Source organism: Citrus clementina, unplaced genomic scaffold, assembly GCF_000493195.1.
Source record: "Citrus clementina cultivar Clemenules unplaced genomic scaffold, Citrus_clementina_v1.0 scaffold_3, whole genome shotgun sequence".
In the NCBI taxonomy this organism is placed as follows: domain Eukaryota; kingdom Viridiplantae; phylum Streptophyta; class Magnoliopsida; order Sapindales; family Rutaceae; genus Citrus; species Citrus x clementina.
In genome coordinates, this window is record NW_006262339.1 from 48,316 (window position 1) to 69,069 (window position 20,754).

The 20,754-nt window shown below is 32.8% G+C and overlaps 2 protein-coding genes across 3 annotated transcripts; both read left to right on the forward strand.

Moving 5' to 3' along the window:
- The first annotated feature begins 3,065 nt into the window (after positions 1 to 3,065).
- LOC18047814 lies at positions 3,066 to 5,787 on the forward strand. The gene is made up of 3 exons (XM_006439094.2): positions 3,066 to 4,315; positions 4,513 to 5,064; positions 5,146 to 5,787. The coding sequence occupies exons 1-3, from the start codon at positions 3,344 to 3,346 to the stop codon at positions 5,254 to 5,256; spliced, it is 1,635 nt and encodes a 544-aa protein (XP_006439157.1). The 5' UTR covers positions 3,066 to 3,343; the 3' UTR covers positions 5,257 to 5,787.
- Positions 5,788 to 13,676: 7,889 nt separating this feature from the next.
- LOC18047360 (trihelix transcription factor GTL1) lies at positions 13,677 to 18,692 on the forward strand. 2 transcript variants are annotated; one of them, XM_024187941.1, is made up of 3 exons: positions 13,677 to 14,899; positions 15,803 to 17,528; positions 17,710 to 17,812. In XM_024187941.1, the coding sequence occupies exons 1-3, from the start codon at positions 14,523 to 14,525 to the stop codon at positions 17,719 to 17,721; spliced, it is 2,115 nt and encodes a 704-aa protein (XP_024043709.1). In that variant the 5' UTR covers positions 13,677 to 14,522; the 3' UTR covers positions 17,722 to 17,812. The 2 variants fall into 2 exon arrangements, with proteins under 2 accessions (XP_024043709.1, XP_006439158.1); XM_006439095.2 differs by having other exon boundaries at positions 13,678 to 14,899; positions 17,706 to 18,692.
- Positions 18,693 to 20,754: the final 2,062 nt, after the last annotated feature.

The window sequence follows — 20,754 nt, forward strand, 5'->3', positions numbered from 1 at the left end:
GAATTATTTCGATTAATCGAGTATTTAATTATTTCGGTAATTTGATTAATCGCAATTATGATTTTAAAATAATCGTAATCGAACGATTATAAAAAATTTGGTAAAAAACCGAATCGAACCGAACCGCGCCCGCCCCTGGTTTTAGATGGTGCCATTAAAAGAAGGGAAAAGGACATTCAACCCCCCAACGTTTAGGAAAAGGGATAAAAAACTCCTCAACGTTTCAAAAAGGACATATAACCTCCTTTCCGTTAATAAACACCGTTTGTTTTAACAGTAAATTTATTTTTAATTTTTAATTACTATTATACCCTTATAATAAAAAAATTAATATATTAATTTGAGATATATCACAATTAATAATTTTTTAAAAGCTTAAAATTGAGATACAATTATTTTTTTGCCAAAATTATTTACTATAAATTATACCTTTCTAACAATTACAATATGGTTTTGATTCCTCAAAGAAAAAATGTTTAATGAAATTTCGTTTTATTAGTAATAATCACATATGAAAGGTTTGATCATTCGAAAGGTATAATTTATAGCAAATAATTTGGGCAAAAATGTAATTGTATCTCAATTTTTAGTTTTAAAAAAATATTAATTGTGACATGTCTCAAATCAATATATTAATTTATATTTATTATAAGGGTATAATAATAATTAAAAATTAAAAATAAATTTACTGTTAAAACAAACGGTGTTTATTAACAGAAAGAGAGTTATAAGTCCTTTTTGAAACGTTGAGAGATTTTTTGTCCTTTTTTCTAAACGTTGGGGGTCGAATGTCCTTTTCCCTTAAAAGAATGCTTTTATGAATAAGGTCTCAAGTGCTGTCAAATCGATTGGTAATATAATATTATTTTATTAAACATATATGTTTTAATAATATTTTGCTATTATTTTAATAGGTTATTTTAATTTTAATGGGGTCTGGCATTTTTTTTAAAATGTTTCTTAATTCCAATTAATTTTATTATGTCCTTAAAAAATTTAACAAATTTCTTGAAAAATTACTACTAATTTTTTTATTAATTAATTTTTAAAAACATTCCATTAATACAATAAAAAAATAAATCCACGAAAATAAATCAAAACATGACATTAAATTCTATTTATTAGTTTTAATTCTCTAAAATAATTAAAAATTTATTTAAAATCAAATACTTTTCTTATTGTCTTCATATTTTTAAATAAATAACCAAATGTGTATTTTTTTTACTATTTTCATTTTCATATATTATTAAAAAATAAACTACCAAAATATTTTCAATTTCAAAAATTTCCATCAAAAAAATGATTTTCCTTTTATAAAATGAGTTTAGAAAACATTAATGGTGTGTTTACTTGTGGGTTTGGGAATGAGAATGAAGGAATGAGAATGAAACCTATGTTTACTTTGCAAAATGTAATTTGAGAATGAGAATAAAATGTGTGGGTCCCACACAATTTGAGAATAAGGAATGAGAATCATTCTCATGGGGGGAGGTTGGGCATGAAAATGTGGGAATGAAAATGAAATATAAATTTACTTTTCTATCATTCTAATTTTTTCATATTTCCTAAACTACCCTTGTTCAAATCATAAATACTTTTATTATTTTAAATGTCATTAATAATAATAATTATTATTATTATTAAATTTTATTAACTTTATTATTTTATTTATTGTTAATTATTATTATTATTATTATTATTTTCATTAATATTATCATTATTAACAATAAAAATAATGATAAAAATAATAATTAATAAAAATAATTAATTTATCACTATTAACAATATTATCCTTATTGTTGTTAACTTGTTATTATTATTAGTAATTTTATTATTATTATTATTAAATTTTATTAACTTTATTATTTTAGTTATTATTAATTATTGTTATTATTATTTTTATTAATATTATCATTATTATTATTATTAAAAATAATAATAACAATAATTAATAATAACTAAAATAATAAAGTTAATAAATTTTAATTTTAATAATAATAATAATAATAATAATAAATGTTAATAATGATAATATTAATAAAAATAGTAATAACAATAATTAATAAAAGTTAATGATAATAATAATAAATGTTAACAATAATTAATAGTAACTAAAATAATAAAGTTAATAATAATAATAATAAATGTTAATAATGATAATATTCATAAAAATAATAATAACAATAATTAATAATAACTAAAATGATAAAGTTAATAAAATATAATAATAATAATAAATGTTAATAATGATAATATTAATAACAATAATGAATAATAACTAACATAATAAAAGTTAATAAAATTTAATAATAATAATAATAAATGTTAATAATGATAATATTTATAAAAATAATATTAATAATAACTAAAATAATAAAGTTAATAAAATTTAATAATAATAAATGTTAATAATGATAATATTTATAAAAATAATATTAATAATAACTAAAATAATAAAGTTAATAAAATTTAATAATAATAATAAATGTTAATAATGATAATATTTATAAAAATAATATTAATAATAACTAAAATAATAAAGTTAATAAAATTTAATAATAATAAATGTTAATAATGATAATATTTATAAAAATAATATTAATAATAACTAAAATAATAAAGTTAATAAAATTTAATAATAATAATAAATGTTAATAATGATAATATTTATAAAAATAATATTAATAATAACTAAAATAATAAAGTTAATAAAATTTAATAATAATAATATTAATAATAATAATAACAACAACAACAACAAATAATAATAAAATAATTATGTTTATTAATTATTAATACTATAAATATTTTGATAAATTTATTTTCATTTTCTTTCCACATTTTCATTTATTTTACCAAATAAATTAATTAATATCATTCCAATACATTCTTATTCTCATTCATCATTCACATTCCAGCTCATTCTCATTCCGCTCCATCCTCATTTCCACAGAGCAAACGCATCATAATCCAAATGCATCCGGTTCCGGTGACAACAAGGACACACGCAGCGTATTTGGGTATATTGAAAAAAAAAAAAAAAAAGGGTCAGAAATCACATCGTCTTTTTATAAATATTTGACTCACCAAGAGATTTGAATTATAATTCCCGAAAGGAAAATTTAAGAAATAATATATCGAAACAGGGAACAACTCTAACACCAACAGTGCCAAAAAAAAAAAGCAGCGTACAGTGAGACACAGAAGCAATTCTGAAACCCTCGAATCGCTTGCAATTGCACAAAAAAAGTTTGTCATGTGGCTGCTTTTTCTTTTATATTGAAATTGATCATCCAATCTAAGTGGAAATGTCAAAAGAGCATTATCAGTTACCGCGGCTTCGATGATGATGATGTCTCACTATGATAATACTGATAGTAGTGATTTCCGTCTACACGAGAAGAATTCATGCCGATCACCGCTTCTTCGTAGCAGAAACCGTCGATGGCGGCACAGTCGCATTGGCACTGCGGTTGTCATGGTGGCTGCACTCCTCCTTTCTACCAGCGTTTGGCTTTCTGTTGTTTTCTCCGCCACAACTTGCCATTTCTGGATCCGAGTTAGGGAGTGGGAAGGCAGTCCCCGTTCTCGGTCTCATTTTCACACTCACAATCACCGTCATTCGCTCCCCTGGATATCGACACCGCCACCGCCTTCACCTTCATCCAACCGCAGCCTTTCTCTTTCTGAGGAAAAACAGGAGGAGTTGTCTCTGAAACACATAGTCTTCGGAATTGCTGGATCCTCTCACCTATGGAAACGCCGCGCGGAGTTTGTGAGACTGTGGTGGCTTCCCAACCTCATGCGTGGCCACGTCTGGTTGGAAGACAACTACAAGCTTCAGAAAGGACAAGGAGACGATTCCTTGCAGTTGCCACCTATCATGGTCTCCGAGGACATTTCCCGCTTCCGTTACACCAATCCCACCGGCCACCCTTCTGGACTCAGAATCTCTCGCATTGTCATCGAATGCTTTCGTCTTGGACTTCCTAATGTTCGCTGGTTTGTTCTTGCTGATGACGACACTATTTTTAATTCTGATAATTTGGTTGCAGTTCTTAGCAAGTATGATCCCACAGAGATGGTTTATATTGGTACCCCCTCTGAGAGCCACTCTGCCAATACTTATTTCAGTCACTCTATGGCCTTTGGTGGTGGTGGAATCGCCATTAGCTACCCCCTGGCTGAGGCTCTTTCCAACATTCACGATGACTGTATCGACAGATATCCTAAACTCTATGGAAGTGATGATCGTCTACATGCCTGCATTACTGAACTCGGCATTCCTTTAACTGTTGAACCTGGCTTCCACCAGGTCAATTCTCTCTCTTTTCTACCATATATTTTTCTTTTTATTCTATGCAGCATAAATATAAATGCATTAATCTCTGCAGTGTGACATTTATATTTTTATGTTGAAAATTAAGATTACTCATTGGCATTGGATAAAGTTATTCAATGTCGATATAGTTTATCTATCTATTTATTTTGTTATTTTTACTCTCATTGCAGTGGGATATAAGGGGAAATGCTCATGGTCTTTTGTCCTCCCATCCTATCGCACCATTTGTATCCATTCACCATTTAGAAGCTGTGGATCCTTTTTATCCTGGTTTGACATCTTTGGATAGTCTAAAACTCTTCACCAAAGCTATGAGAGCTGACCCCAGGAGCTTTTTACAGCGATCAATTTGCTATGACTTGGCAGGCCACTTTACACTTGTAGTCTCACTTGGTTATGTGGTTCAAGTCTTCCCAAATATTGTGCTTCCCCGTGACCTTGACCGCTCTGAGAAGACTTACACTGCTTGGAACAGACTAAGTCATCGCAATGAATTTGATTTTGACACTAGGGATCCTCATAGATCTATTTGTAAAAAGCCTGTCCTCTTTTTTTTCAAAGATGTAAAGAGGCACGGAAATGCTACAGTAGGTTCATATGCGCGAGCTACAGGAAAAGATTATTTAAAAAGAAAAGTGCTCTGCTTCCCACGCTCCCTTCCTCTAAATCATGTCAAGAATATCCAGGTGTTGGGTTTTCCTCTTAGGAAGAACTGGCATTTGGTGCGTTTTTCACTTCTGTTTCTTCTCCTTGTTTTATGATCTTACTCTGTGTTTTCTAATAGTTTCGATGTCCTTGGACAGGTACCACGTCGGCTATGTTGTAAAATAAACCAAAGTAGTGACGCAATCCTGAAACTGACAGTTGGGCAGTGTCGGAAGGGAGCTTTGAGTTCTGTTACTGACTCTGTCTGAATGCTGGATGGTATGATGGGAAGGGAGCTTTTAGCAGTGTACGCTATCAAATGTGAATTCAGATAAGAGAAGGGGCCTCAGCTATCGTTTGTTTCATACAGTTTAGCTGCACTGACTTAGATCTTTCTTGCAAGAACCCTTGGTCAGATGACATCCAGCATTTTGAACATGCTTGCGGATTGCATATATTAGAGTGCTTCACTGTACACAGTTGAGTTGAAGAGGACTGTGCTAATTTTCAGTGTGGGGGTCCATTCTTTGCCTTCCTTTTTTTCAGAAGGTAAATTAAATTACAAACAAACACCTAACTATTCGAAATTGTCATTGAAACGAGCAAAAGAATCATTAGCTTACTGATGAAATGCTAGAATTAATTTTCTTGAAACTCTACAAGGTTCTTCTGTTGTTTATTTACATTTCTTGTTTACTTAGGCTGCAGACCTTTTGGCCAGTTTTCTTGATCTTTTCCCTTTTAAAAGGAAACGGAAGAAAACAATTTTGTGTTGTTTATGGGTTTCTATTGTAGTCAAATGGTGTAATCTAAATTCCATTTTTATTTTATTTTTTAATTTGTCCATCATTTATGCAGATTAATGCTGTGACTTAAATTGAAGGACAATAACTAATCTGTGCATTGTTTAAGATCCCAGTATTTGGATTTAGACCTAGCTATATATATATATATATATATATTTCAAAGGAAGAGTTTATTGTTGCATAGAAGGAGCTTATTTCTGCCACTGAATTGACTTGCACTGAATTAGTTTACTGTATTCCTTTTTCATACTCTTCATTGTTTGCATTAGAAAATCTTTCCACTAATTAAATCTATGCAATATATATTAGACAAATGATGAGAAAAACCTTGACAAGTGTAGATTAAGGAGGTATGACATGGGAGGAGCTTATTTCTGCCACTGACTTAACTTGCACTGAATTGGTTTACTGCAATCCTTTTTCATACTCTTCATTGCTTGCATTAGAAACTCTTTTCTTTTTGTTAATTAAGTTTATGCAATACTCAATATGTATTAGACAAATGATGAGAAAAGCCTTGATAAGTATAGACTAATGAGAGGTGATGGATACATGATTTATACAGATTCTTATTTGGGTGTAAATTGAAGCACTGTCCATGTTGCAAAAATTACAGTACAGTAACTGATTTGGCATCTCTGAAGTTTAAAGCAATCAGAAATGAACCTCATATGGGGTCTTCTGAAAGAATAAATATATTATACGATGTATGTACGAAAAATTACCGTTGAAGCTTGAAGCTTTTACCATACGGGCGGTAAAAAGGGAAGGGATAGGAAAAGCTACTGTTGAGTCTGAAAGAGTATGAGTCGCTACTGGCCGTGGGTGTTTATGAGTTTTTACTTTCAATACGCCTATGAAACTCAAAATTATTAATTCCATATAACTTGCAGATTCAGGTTTTTGATTTACTGCTTTTGTTTATGATGCTAAAGAACTGTGATATATAACCCAATTTTACTTTCTTTTTTTTCTCCTTATAGTTGCTGTTTTAGGTTTAAATTTGTTCTTTGATGCAATGACATGGTGTAAAACTCTGTACATTCTTTTTACTTTTTTGGTGCATTATATGAGGAATTAGTCTGCCCCAACAGAAGCTGATGGTGTTGATATGACATGAAGGGATCACTAGATAGTCACAGGACTTACTGCAGATATGTCAAAGAAACCTCTTAAATGCATGTATTTTCATGTTGTTGGATGATAGCTATGTTTGTAAGTTATGCATCTGGTCAAGTAGTGATGAAACAAATAGTTTTCTGGTGTGATTAAAGCTGAACTTTTGGGTATGTATATGTTTCAAATTGGCTTGGTCTATTTTGTAAGTTGGTATCGTACAGCTGTTTTGAACAAATAAATTTTTGCATGTGCCCCTTGTAAGAGTCTATTGCACTACCAAAATAAACATTGCCAGCTCTTGTATGTGGGGCAACTTGTCACTCCTTGTGCTTGCATTGTTGCTTATTCAATCGATATTGTTGGAGATGTTGGTTGTTAATTCTTTGTGACCTAATATTTCAACAGTGATCAGGATTGGGTGCTCTCTCTCTCTCTTTTTTTTTTTAAACGGTTAAAATCATTTGGAAGTAAACTTATTTTAACTGAAGTGTTTAATGGCTGCTTCGTTGCTCCTCATTTTTTCTTTTTTCTTTTTTTAATGGGAGATTTTTTGCCTCTTGATTTTTTTGGCTGTAAATTGGCAATCTGGAACTGTTTATTCAGAATAGAAAATAAGATTCACTTATGATGTGATGATTTACAGCATTTCTAAATTGAATACAATAATAACATGTGTGATGTGTCTAGAAGTCGGTAAAGTTAAGAAACTACTTATTTGGATTCTTTTATTTTTTACACTATCAAGTTTGTGGGGGTATTTAATCATAGATGCTTATTTCTGCATGTCGTATATTGACTAGGCAGTTCGAACTTGGTATTCATGAACACTGAAATGAGGAGCATTTGTCTTCCCTTCTATGCCTCTATGACAATGTTCTTTGTTCGTACTGGTTCTCAAGATGCGTAACTATCCTTGGGTTTTGATTTTACGGAGACCATGAGGGGATTTACTGGGGTATGGATTAGTTTCCTCTACTAAATCCTTTTCTTTTTTCCCCAAAGGACCAAATATGGTTAAGGAAAAGAATTTTCTTGATTAAAAAATAATTGAATAAAGAAAATAAAGAATAGAGTTAATACCTAAGACTTTTTCTATTTACTAGCATGCAATGTCCTTCATTTTTCAATTATTCAACTAACCACTGTATTTTCTTCTAAAGTTACTTAATGATAATGGGGACACGGCTATGCATGTAGGATGACTTTTTGTTATTTAATACAATAATGGTAATTTTACACATCACAATTTATGAACATTTGGGTGACAGTTGCGACTGTTATTGCGAGCTTACTTCTCCACATTGTCATGTTTCCTCTTAAGTGGGATTAATTGTCACTATCTTGTTGGGATTTTTTGTTTTCTTGATACAGGTTGGATAATCGTGATTTAGATTGTGTGCATCATTGACTATTTATTTTGTCTTCCTTGATTTTCTTTTAACTGAAAATGGTATAAAAACCTTTCGAGCATATGATAATTGATGTGGAACTTTTTAACTGTTCGGGAATCAACTGCAGTATGAACAAGAAAAGTGAATCCAACATTTTTTCCTCATTTTGGAGCTTGTTAGATGTATAATGAGAAAAGCAGGTCTTACAAAGTGCGAACCTCCTTATATTTGTGTGTGCTCTGTCATGTTTCTTGGGTTGCCCTGTATGCCTTGAGGTTGTTGTAACGGCAGTGTGAGTGAAATTTGGACGTCATAAATGGTGATGGTGAAGACATTGCTGGTGGGTTGACTGAAAATTTATTCATTCCTTCATCACAATAGATAAGATATATTTGGTTGGTGGAAATGTGAGAGTTGAAAGGACCTACTTTGTTGTAATAATCATTTTAAATGAGTTAAACAAAGCTAATGAGGTCAATGTGCAATAGAAAACACATCCTTTGATGTCAACTGATGGTGAATTATTTCTATTTGCCCACTGATGCAGAACAAGATGTATAAATTAGTTCAGAGGATATCTAATATAATTTGTATTTTATTTTAATTTGTACTTTTTTTTTATATGGATATTTTATTTGAAACATAGTCTTAGGTGAGGTTAGTTTTATAATTTTAGAAGCTGAGTTGAGTTATAATCTCAGTCTCTGTGTGAGTTTTGAGCTTGGACTATTTTTTGGTATTATGCGGAATCTCTAGATCAACAATAATTTAATTAATATTCTTATAATCGACATGAGTTTAATTTTTATTTCATTTTATTATATTACTAAAATGGTAACATCATGCTGATATTCTAGGGATTAAAATGACTGCATTCAAATTTGTACAAAAATATGATACATCATAAAACTTGAACGACAAACTATTTTTTCAACCCCAAAGATTAATTTTATTTATTTTTAACCTGTTATAATTTTTTTTACCATCGATAAAAATGAAACAAATTAAAAAAATCATATAATTTATTTCTTATTTATCAAACGCCAAAATTGATATTATTCATATCAATTAACAAAATGTATAAAATAAAAAGTTTTGTAAAGATATAATAGTAAAAAAAATTAGATATTTCTTGTAGTAATTTTTTTTTTTTTTTTTGGGGGGGGGAATTCCTACAATAGTAAAACAATAATAACCTTTGAAAATATCACTTACCATTCAATTGATCATTCGGCATTCCTAAGAATTTTGACGCATGTTGGATAGATAATTAAGATGAGCAGCGAGAGACCGAAGTAAAACGGGTGGCTTAGTAAGTGGGTGGATTGAGAAACTGGATTGGGTTTGCATCTACATCTATTTTACAGATTTGCTTTGGACCACTGATATTTTGATCTTCTCAAATTTATTTTAGCGACCTCCATTTCTGTCGGCCAGTGATATGTGATCATCTCAAATTTATTTTGTCGACTTCTATTTCTTAATAAACTTTATTAATGTTCAGAATTACCCTTATTTATCACTTTTATCTAATCGTACTTATTATTCAAGTTTCTTGAGTGTCATTTCCAAACTTAGATTTTGACCGACAGTTAATTTATCATTCTTAAACTCATTTTAATGAATCGCATTTTAATGTTTTTCTATTTTAAGTTGAAAATATTTTAAAATATTTTCAAATTGAGATTAGCTACCAATTTTTTTTTTGTTTTCTTTCAACCACATATTGAGTAAAAGTTAATTTAGTTCCTATATTTTAACTTAAGTATATGTTTAGCCTATATTTTGAAAAATACATCGTCACCCCATATTCTTAAATATGTTACACTCTCACCCTTACTTTTTCTTTCTTTTTATAATAATACCCTTACAACAATTTATTGGGGATATTAATGAAAATTAAAAAAATGGTAACTTATCAAATTAATTTTAAAATTAATATAAAAATTTGCTCAAACCTTTATATTGTTATTTTGCTTTTACGATTAATTTGGTAAATTATTTTTTAATAAAATAATTATTAGAAAGATTATTGTAAAAATACTAAACATTACTTTAAGTTGGCTGATATTAATTTATTTATAAATAATTATTATTCCACATGTACCCAAAAAAAAAAAAAAACCTAGTTCTTTCACTATAACAATTTCTTGGGGATATTAATGAAAATAAAAAAGATAATTTATGAAATTAACCGTAAGAGTAACATAAAAATTTACTCAAACTTTTATATTATTATTTTAGTTTAGGATTAATTTGATAAATCAATTATTTATAAAATAATTATTAGTAAGATTGTTGTAAGGATATCAAACATTGCTTTAAGTTGGTTGATATTAATCTATTTATAAAAAAAAAAAGGTAAGGATAAGAATAAAACATATGTAATAGTAGGTTTTCTAAAGTATTTTTTAGAATATATGGACTAAATAGTTTTTTAAGTTAAAATATAGGGACTAAATAAGTAATAACTTATATTTGACCCATATGTTAAATGAGGGCCGATAAAACATCACAAAATGGGTTTAAAAAGTGTACTTGAAAATTTTGAATAAAAAAATATTTAAAAAGCGATAAATAAAGATAATTTTGAAAATAATTGGAATGATTAAAAAATAAGAGTTAATGAGATAAAATGAAACCAATTAATTTGGATCTGGTACTATGTAAGCCAGGTTTGTGGATCATCAATGACAATTTATAGTAAATAAGTAGAAATAGGTGGGGGTAAAGATGGATGAGAATGAGGAGAGGAAGCGAGGGGCAAGAGGCATGTGCACCGATTTGGGGCATAATGGGTAAGATGATGCCAGGCACTCAGGCAGTGGCAGTTGGGGGTTCACAAATCCGGGAGAAACGCCACGCACGTTCTTACCACCTCATTTCATGGGCCTCCTAACAGCTGTACCAATCTGTTTCTGTCTGCCTCCACCTCCTTCCTTTCCTTTTCCATATTTGCCTTCTCTTTTCACATTTAAATCTCTTTTCAACACCCATTATTCCATTTTTGCGGTGTGGCATATATCTCTCGTATTCTGTATTCCTGTGTTGGGTTATTTGTCTTTTAATCATCACCTCCCCGCCAGCCAACTTTTTTTTATAAGTATAGTAACTAATTTTTTTTAATAAGGGATCCCTTATTTTATTTAAAATAAAGATTATTTAAGAAATAAAAAATCACTTATTTTAATACAAATTCCCTTATCCAAGTCATCACCAACAATCAACTCTTATCCCATGGTGTCAAAGGGCGAGTTCCTTTCTTGTCTTGCCCAAGAACTTTTTTATTCTCATTAATGAAAGACTCTCTTGTAGTAAGGATTCACACACGCGCGCGCGCGCTCGCGTACACACACATTCTTCTCTAGTGTAAAGAAATTCTCATTTTATTAAAGTGATGATGTCACTAAAATATAAAAAAAAAATCACAAATTTTAATACATTGATTTTTTTTTTGTTAGTGCATTTGAATCTATATTTTTCTTGATATGTTAATGAGTTATAATAAGAATGTCCTCCTTGTATGTACATATTTATATAATCATTCTCACATGCGGGCATTTTTTTTTTTTATGCAAAACATTATTAAGCCATATGATTTTACAAAGTCAATGCAAACAGGCTATTAAATTATTTGTCTTTATAGTGAATTAAACGCTAACTCTATTAAACCATATATCTTAATAGAGTATCTGCATGAAAAAAAAAAAGAGGAACTTTACTGAATATAAAAAAATATATTTTAACGCATTAACAGACCCAAAACAAAATTCTCCTCACTTTAAAATGAGGGTACTACTAAAATACAAAAAAAATAAATATAGATTTTAATACATTGGAGTCTAATGAGGAAATCCTCACTTTAATATACAAAAAATATACATTTCAATACATTAGAGACTGTGTGTTTTTATCTGCTAGTGCATTAAATATGTAATTTTGCCTGTTAGTGTTATTCTTCCTTTGTTAAAATGAGAATACACTATATATATATATAGAGAGAGAGAGAGAGAGAGAGAGAGAGAGAGAGAGAGAGAGAGGAAGATAATCTGGTGACCACTAGTGCTTATCATATAATGAGCATTTGTACAGGTGCAGAATTCTATAGCTTACTATAAATAATTTTAGAGCTGTCGATTAATTAGACAGTGCCACGTTGTCATATATGTATGTGTATATGTGTGAATGACAAGAAAGACTGAATTCTTTGGGAGTTCCTTAGGGACGAATTCACCTTGTGTAGATTAACTGAACGTAGAAAGCCTTCCACTAGCAGGCAATTGTGTTTGACACACGATTTCTCATTACTCATGTCAGCAAGGCTAGGAATGTAGTAAGGGTGGGCGTATTCCAATAAAACTAGTAGTAAACTAGAATCAAGCAAGTATAATGCAAATGTAAATTAATTCCTCCTCGTTAAATGTAAAATGAGCTATATTATTTAATTTTTTTATTGAGGATTCTTTCTAGCCCTTGGGGTCGGGTTATAATTAGAAAGTTTTTACCATTGCGTGAAAATTCTCCACATGGAGATCCAGCTCCAGTTAAGAGTTGAAAGCAAATAAAATAATTTATATTAAAGAAGTAGGAGGATGATCATAATGAATAGTTTATAATTGCACCGTTATGATAAACCTACGGCCCCAATCACATGGAATTTATTAAGATGGTCAGATAGGACCGACAAGTTGCTTTAACGAAAGTCATCAGCGACTGACAAATGACAATACCCACGGACTCTTGTGTTAATTGGAGGGTGAACACAAATTGAGTATGGGATTAAAATTCTCTATCATTCATGTGTTGTGTTGAGTTGAGTTGTTTTATATCATTCATTCATTCATTCATTCATTCACATATACTTTCAAATTGAGTAATAGTAGCGTGTATTACCAATCAAAGTAGATCTTGGCTTACCATTCCTTGTTTCTTTAGCTTTAGCAATTGCTTTGGTTAATTATTAACTCTGGTTAAGTTGGAGCGTAGATATTCCGATTCCCATGTCGAGTCTGTTCCAGCTCAATTTTTAATGCATCAAAGATATTATATTGTTTTTATCATATTATTAATTATTATTCTTCGAAAATAAAATTGAAAGAAATGCTTCTCCGCTTCTCTGTCGAGTGGACTGGAGGGGCCAATTTGGTAACGTCTGTTTATAAAAATAATGTCAAAGGAGAAAACCCAATCAACTACAGCCACGTGTAATCCGAGTTGAAGAGTTGGGGTCATTTTATTCAACATTATTGGACTGAGAAGCAGGAGAAAGATGGGGATTAAATCGAGTGGTGATGTATGCCTACATCCTCCGATATTTAATTTCCTTTTAGGTGCAAATATTTTAATACAAAGAAATGTTGGTAAAAGTGGTTTTAACAATTATTAGCAGCAAAGTGAGAGCCGCTGACAACACAGCATCTCGTTTGTTTTATCATTTCACTTCTCTCTCTCTCTCTCTCTCTCTCTTAATCATCATCATCCTCTCCTCATAATCGTCATCTCCATTCATTCATCCAACCCCCCCCCCCCCTCTCTCTCTCTCTCTACATTTATCTCTCTGGACAGTCCCATCTATCGTTTGCTTTCTCTCTCTTTTTTTATTTTTCTTTTTTCTTTTTAACCTCTGTCAAATTTGCAGTGCAGTACACCAGTTGTTGCTGCTGCTGATGATGATGATGATTTTGCCCTGCTGCTTGTCTATCTTCGGATCTCTTTCCTCTTTACTGCTGGGCTGGTTTTGTATTTTTCTTTCGTGATATTTTTCTTAGAGTGGTAATTTATGTAATAATAATAAATAAATTAAAAAAAAAAAAGGAAAAAGAATAATAAATGAAAAATCAGAAGCCAGCGGAGGTGGAGCACTAACTCATAGGCGGAATTATCTTTATTTCTAGATTTCATTTGAATAAATATTTCCCGTTAATTAGTTGTACCCTGTTCCGTCAATCATCTCCTCCTTTAAACAAATCAGGCAGAGGCAGCCAGCCAGCCAAGCCAGCCATCCAGGCTGTCTTTAATTTTCACCAAATAAACTTGTAGTCTCATAGTCACACGTCTGTCTGTCTCGTCTCATATCATATCATATTTTGCTTCAATTGTCAATTCTCTCATTCTTCTTCCCACTAGAGAGAGAGAAATTTTATCCTGAATTATTCGGTAGAATAGATCTTCATGCACCTGTATTAATTAAGAGCTGAGGTGGTTGAGGTATTAATTAAGATGCAGCAAGGAGGAGGAGGCGGCGGCGATGGTGAAGGTGGAGGTGGAGGTGGAGGCACCCAATCCCAATACGGAGAAATGGCGACGACTAGTACTGCTACTGCTGCAGCGGCAGCCGCTCACATAGACATGGGACAGCAACCAGTAGAAGCTGCTTCACCCATAAGCAGCCGACCACCTGCAAGTGCAAGCAATTTGGATGAACTCATGAGGCTTTCTGGGGGAGATGATGATGAAGGCGATCGAGGTGGAGGTGTTTCCAGCGGCAACAGATGGCCCAGTCAAGAAACATTAGCACTTCTCAAGATTAGGTCTGATATGGATGCCGCCTTCCGTGATGCCACCGTCAAAGGTCCTCTTTGGGAAGATGTCTCCAGGTATATTACTGATTACCAGTCCGAGTTGCTAATGCTAGCTCAGCTTAGTTGAGCTGCTTGCTGCTCTATTATTATTATTATTATTATTATTATTATTATTATTATCATTACTATTAATTTAATTATTTTTAACTTTTGAAAGTAAAATTGCATTATTCATTCATTCTCAGTAGTGTAGTCTCATCAAATCCGTTCTTCTATATTCTATGGAATGAATTACTGCTTCTCCAGATCAAATCTCTCTCAGTCTCATGATGCTTTGCACACAAACGCACATGCCTCCTTTCTATCTCTTTTCCCCCTTCACGACTCACGAGTCACGAGTAAGGCATCTTTTCTTTCTTTCTCTCTCAATTTTATTTACAAGTGGCCCAGATCCGCTGCATGAATTCTGTCCAATCCTCTCTTACTTCCCTTTTTCCTTTTTCTTTTCTTTTAAATTTTATTTTAAATATTTTAAGAGGAATATTTCTCAAATTTTCTCAAATCACCCAGTCCCATTGGAAATTGAAAATCCCAAGAGAATTCCTTTCAATTTCCCTAGAGAGAGACTGCTCCTAATCTCCTACTACAATCCTACTCTTTGCTAAAATTCCGCGTCTGTTTTCACTTTAACTTTAATGAGGTAAATTTGGGTCGTTAATTAGTTATTGTGGGAGCGGAAGAGAGATCAGGTTCTTCCATTCTCTACTGTTTTGTTCCCATTAATAATAATAATAATAACAACAATAATAATATATTTAATCATGACACTATTTCTAACATAATTAATTAGTTAAACGCAGTTGATTCATTCATAATTATACCTACCGTTGCGCAATATTAATATTTTTATATGTATATATATATATATATATAAAAGATATGTAAGTGAATAAATTAAATGGGCGCCCGTGGTGGCAGGAAACTAGCGGAGCTGGGATACAAACGGAGTGCCAAGAAATGCAAGGAAAAATTTGAGAATGTTCACAAGTACTATAAGCGAACGAAGGAAGGTAGAGCCGGTCGTCAAGATGGAAAAAGTTACAAATTTTTTAGCCAGCTCGAGGCTCTTTATTCATCCCCTACAAGTACTAGTACCAGTACTGCCACCACCAGTAACGTGTCAGCTTCTCTACCAAAGCCCGTGACAACTGTCGCTGATACTAGCACTTTAGATGTTGCTCCTGTCTCTGTTGGGATCCCAATGCCCATCTCCTCTTCTGTTCGTATTCCTACTTCACCTATCACTCTTACGTGCTTTCCCTACCACGATCTTAGGTCAACATTAATACCACCCCCCTCCTCCGCCGTCAATGTTCCTGGATCTGTCACTACACCAGTGCCACCAACAGCTACTACAAGCACCACCCCCGTTGGAATCAGTTTTTCTTCTAAAAGTTCTTCTTCTCCAGAAACTGAGGATGACGACGAAGACGTGATGGACTTTGAAGGACAGCCATCCAATACGGCCGGTACCAGCAGCCGCGGCCGCAACCGCAAACGAAAGAGACAAACATCCAGCAGCCATAGGATGATGGCGTTCTTTGAGGGTCTGATGAAACAGGTGATGCAAAAGCAGGAGGCCATGCAGCAAAGTTTCTTGGAGGTCATTGAGAAGAGAGAACGAGACAGGATGATAAGAGAAGAGGCTTGGAAGAGGCAAGAGATGTCTAGGCTGGCTCGTGAACACGAGCTTATGGCACAGGAACGGGCCATTTCTGCTTCCAGGGATGCTTCCATTATTAATTTTCTTCAGAAAATTACTGGTCAAACCATACAATTGCCTCCTGCTATAACTATTCCTGCTGCCCCGCCTCCACCTCCACCACAACCACAATCACCATCACAAGCGGTCCCTGTCGCTACAAATACTACACAGTCTCATCATATGCCGCCACCAGAACGCAGAGATATTCAACAACACCATCATCGGCATCAACAAATTCAAAGTAGTGCTGCTGAAGCTGTGACCGCGAGGCATCAGCAACCGAGTGGTACTGTCTCCACATCCATACCTTCCCAAGTAGTGATGGCAGTTCCTGAACAACAGGTACCACCATCTGATCATCAGGAGATTGGTAGCGGTGGAAACTTGGAACCAGCCTCGTCGAGATGGCCGAAAGTTGAGGTTCTTGCACTTATAAAGTTAAGGAGTGGACTAGAACACAGGTACCAAGAGGCTGGGCCAAAGGGACCTCTATGGGAAGAAATATCTGTAGGAATGCAGCGAATGGGCTACAATAGGAATGCCAAGAGATGCAAGGAGAAATGGGAGAACATCAACAAGTATTTCAAGAAGGTTAAAGAAAGTAACAAGAGACGCCCTGAAGATGCCAAAACCTGCCCTTACTTCCACGAGCTTGATGCACTCTACCGGAAAAAGATAATTGGAGTTGGCGGCACCAGCACTAGTAGCCAGAATAGACCAGAAGAACGTCATCAATCCCAATCCGAACAACAGCATCAGCAAGAGAACGTGAACCCAGTAACAAATCCCCAAGAAAGCAGCATTAATGTTTTGCCGGCACCTCTACTGATCACCCAAGCTCATTCTGACTCAGAAAACAAAAATGGCAATGCACAAGCAAGCAATGTCGGTGTAACAGGCAGCCTCTTTGGAGAAGGAAACTTAGGAGCATCCAAAAAGGTAAAAATTCTTAATTCTAATTTCTTTTCTCTGTAATCATTATTTTCTGATTATTTATCATGTATTGTATATTTAGATAGAACTAATTAAAGTAGTTAACATTGCCATGTGCGTGTGATCCCTTGGCAATTTTGTGATGTGATGTGATGTCTATTGATTCTTGTTTTAATATTGAAGCCAGAAGACATTGTGAAGGAGCTAATGAATCAGCAGGGGACCCAACAAAAACAGCAGCAGCCACAAGCGTCAATAGTGGATGATCAATTTGATAAGGTTGAGGAATCCAACATGGGCAGTGAAAGCGATAATATGGAGTATGAGGAGGATGAAAGGGATGATGATGAGGAATCAGAAGAAGACAGTAATAAGATGGCTAATTATAAAGTAGAGTTTCAGCGACAGAACACCTCTAATGGGGGAGGAAATGGGGCACCCTCTTTTTTAGCCATGGTTCAGTGACAATATACACATATTACTGGCTGGTGGCTGAGATTTCTTCTTGAACAAAATTTTCCTTGATCACCAGTATGCACCATTTGTACGTACCTAGCTAGCTATATGTCCAGAAGCTCTCAGCAAAAGACACCTAACGTTCGTTTCCGTTCAAAGCCTGATTGATCTATAGCTTACATTATTTCTTATTCAAATTCACTTCCTTTTTTTTTTTTTTTTTTTTTTTTTTTCCCTTCTTCGTAATTGTTCACCATCCTCCTTTTTCTTTTTCGGAAGTGTAACTGTTTGTTATGATGCATGGGGAAGTCTCAAGGTGTCGTCAGTTACTTGTGAATCAGTTTCTCTCTCCCTTTTTTTTTTTTTTTTTTTTTTTTTTCTCCCCCAAAATTTATTGATTTGTTGGTTAATAAAGAACCGTTGCAAAAGGCAAAACGGAAGAGATTGAATCAAGGCAGACAAAATAAGCAGCAGCAGCAGCAGCAGCAGCAGCAGCGACAGAGAGAAGGAACAAAAAAACATAAAGCGGAAAACACAGAAACACAAGTGTCGACGTCAGCTGATTGATAAACAGAAGCTAGCTGATGTTTCAGTACTATTTCTTCTACTATATAAGCTTTGCATTCTTTCATAGTTACTTAATTTGGTTTGAATTAAATTAACTCATTTCAATCTCCATTTTATAAATGTTGAAATTGACTCTGTATTATTCCATTCTTAATAACTTCATTGATATTGCGTTTATTCTATTATCATCCCCCACCCAAACTCCAAAGACTTTCATTTCCAATCACTCGCGAAGAAGAAAATAACGAAATCAAATTACTAGAAACAAATACTACGAAAAAAAAAAAATTAATAGTCATAAAATAAATGTTTTATATATATATATATATATTGTCAATGCTGTGCGTGCCTGTCCGATAATAATGATAGCATTTCACGACGTTTCATGCTTGCATGACCGATCCTTTTTTCTTTTTCTTTTCTTTTTTTTTTTTTTTCAAATTTCTTTATTTTTAATTACTACGCACAGGACGCAGCTTTTCTAATAATGTTCGATAGCAATGATTTCTTTCTTTTTTCTTTTTTTTTTCTTTTAATTTGAAAAAGAAAATTATGGCAAGATAGTAACGATTACATTATTAATGCCGTCGTTGTGACTAATTAAGAAAACGATAGCGATCATAAAACTGTATAAAATAGAGAAATGGGGGGCCAGATAGAAAAGCTTCCGTCACAGTATTAATACAACCTATCATATGATTCGAGGTTGCTTAAAATACAATAAACATATTAATGCAAAGCCATAAGATGAATGATTTGTTAGAACTGGCATCTTACCTGGATGATTTCACACACACAATAAGTCAATAATAGCATTAGCACATTACGCGTACATTTCTGATTTTCAAGGGTTTTCTAGAATCATATCATTGACAGCCGTCTCAGTCGACCTGTTAAAATCCACTAGTTGTCAACCAGATTAGCAACTGTTATCGATTTATATCCATAAGGCCCTGGCGTTGACTTGTCTTTGTTACTTACACTTCCTTTAGCAACTGTTATCGCCTACATTATTTCTGATTTTCAAGGGTTTTCTACACCCTTATTTTATAAGAATCCATTCATCAATTGCCGTAAACACCATGAGCGAAACCCAACCCCCTTTTTTTTTTTTTTTTTATAATTCTTTTACTTATACTGTACATTGTATTGTACTCCACAACTCCACAAGCACAGTTGACTTAGAATTACTTTTGAGACTAGAAAAGGCATGTCAAATTACAATTTTTCTTTTTCTAAAGGTAAACATAGCATACTGGTAATTAAAATTTCTCCTAGCCAATCTGACCAAAGTTTAAATCCCAAATCTCTTATTTCAACTCAAGTGATTTTATTACTGAAACAGTTGAATATGTTTTCCAGCACATCTAACTTCTATACATAAAATACAAATTGCACCAGTTTAGTCCTAATACTCTAGGGTAGAGTTAAAGAAACATTTTACAATAAATGCCCCTTGAGCGTCTCTCAATTAATTGTGATTGTGATTTTTTACTTGTAGCTATTGGAATTTAGGTAATAATAAAGGATATGACATTAAAGTGTGGGCACTATCTGATGTTCAGACTATAGGATATGGTACCCATGAGATACCATATTCACAATCAATAATAAAAGACATGAATTGATATTTAATAGGCTAGATTTCTTATTCCATTCAAATATTTCTTTTTTTCAAAAGAAAAAAAAAAAAAAGAGGGATACAACATTAAAAAACAATGGAATAATATTTGGAGGGGGAGAGAACGGGCAGCAGGCTGCGTTTGTAATAATGGAAAAGTATTTTGACAACTCAAGTATGAGGTGAGAGAGGGTATATAGAATAGAAACCCATAATTCCCACTTACATGAGCCTTGAGAAATGATAACTCGCAACATGGCTTTCTACCCAATTATGTCCCATTCCACTTAGATCGATCAATCCTGAGGTGCCCTACCCATGTGCTTTCTTATTTTCTTTTCTACCATCCTAGCTGCCATTTCCCTCCACTTGTTTCTTACTTTTCCTTTTCTTTTTTAAATGCGCTATTATTTTTTTCCCACCCAAAAAAAATTGTAATCACTTGCAAATCATTAATTCTTCGTGCGAGTGTATTACTATCTAATCAATATTCATGTACTTGTGGGTTTTTTTTAAATGTGTACGCCATTAAATTAAAGTATATAATAGATGGAGCACATGGGCAAAGAGAAGCTTGGGTGGAGTTGG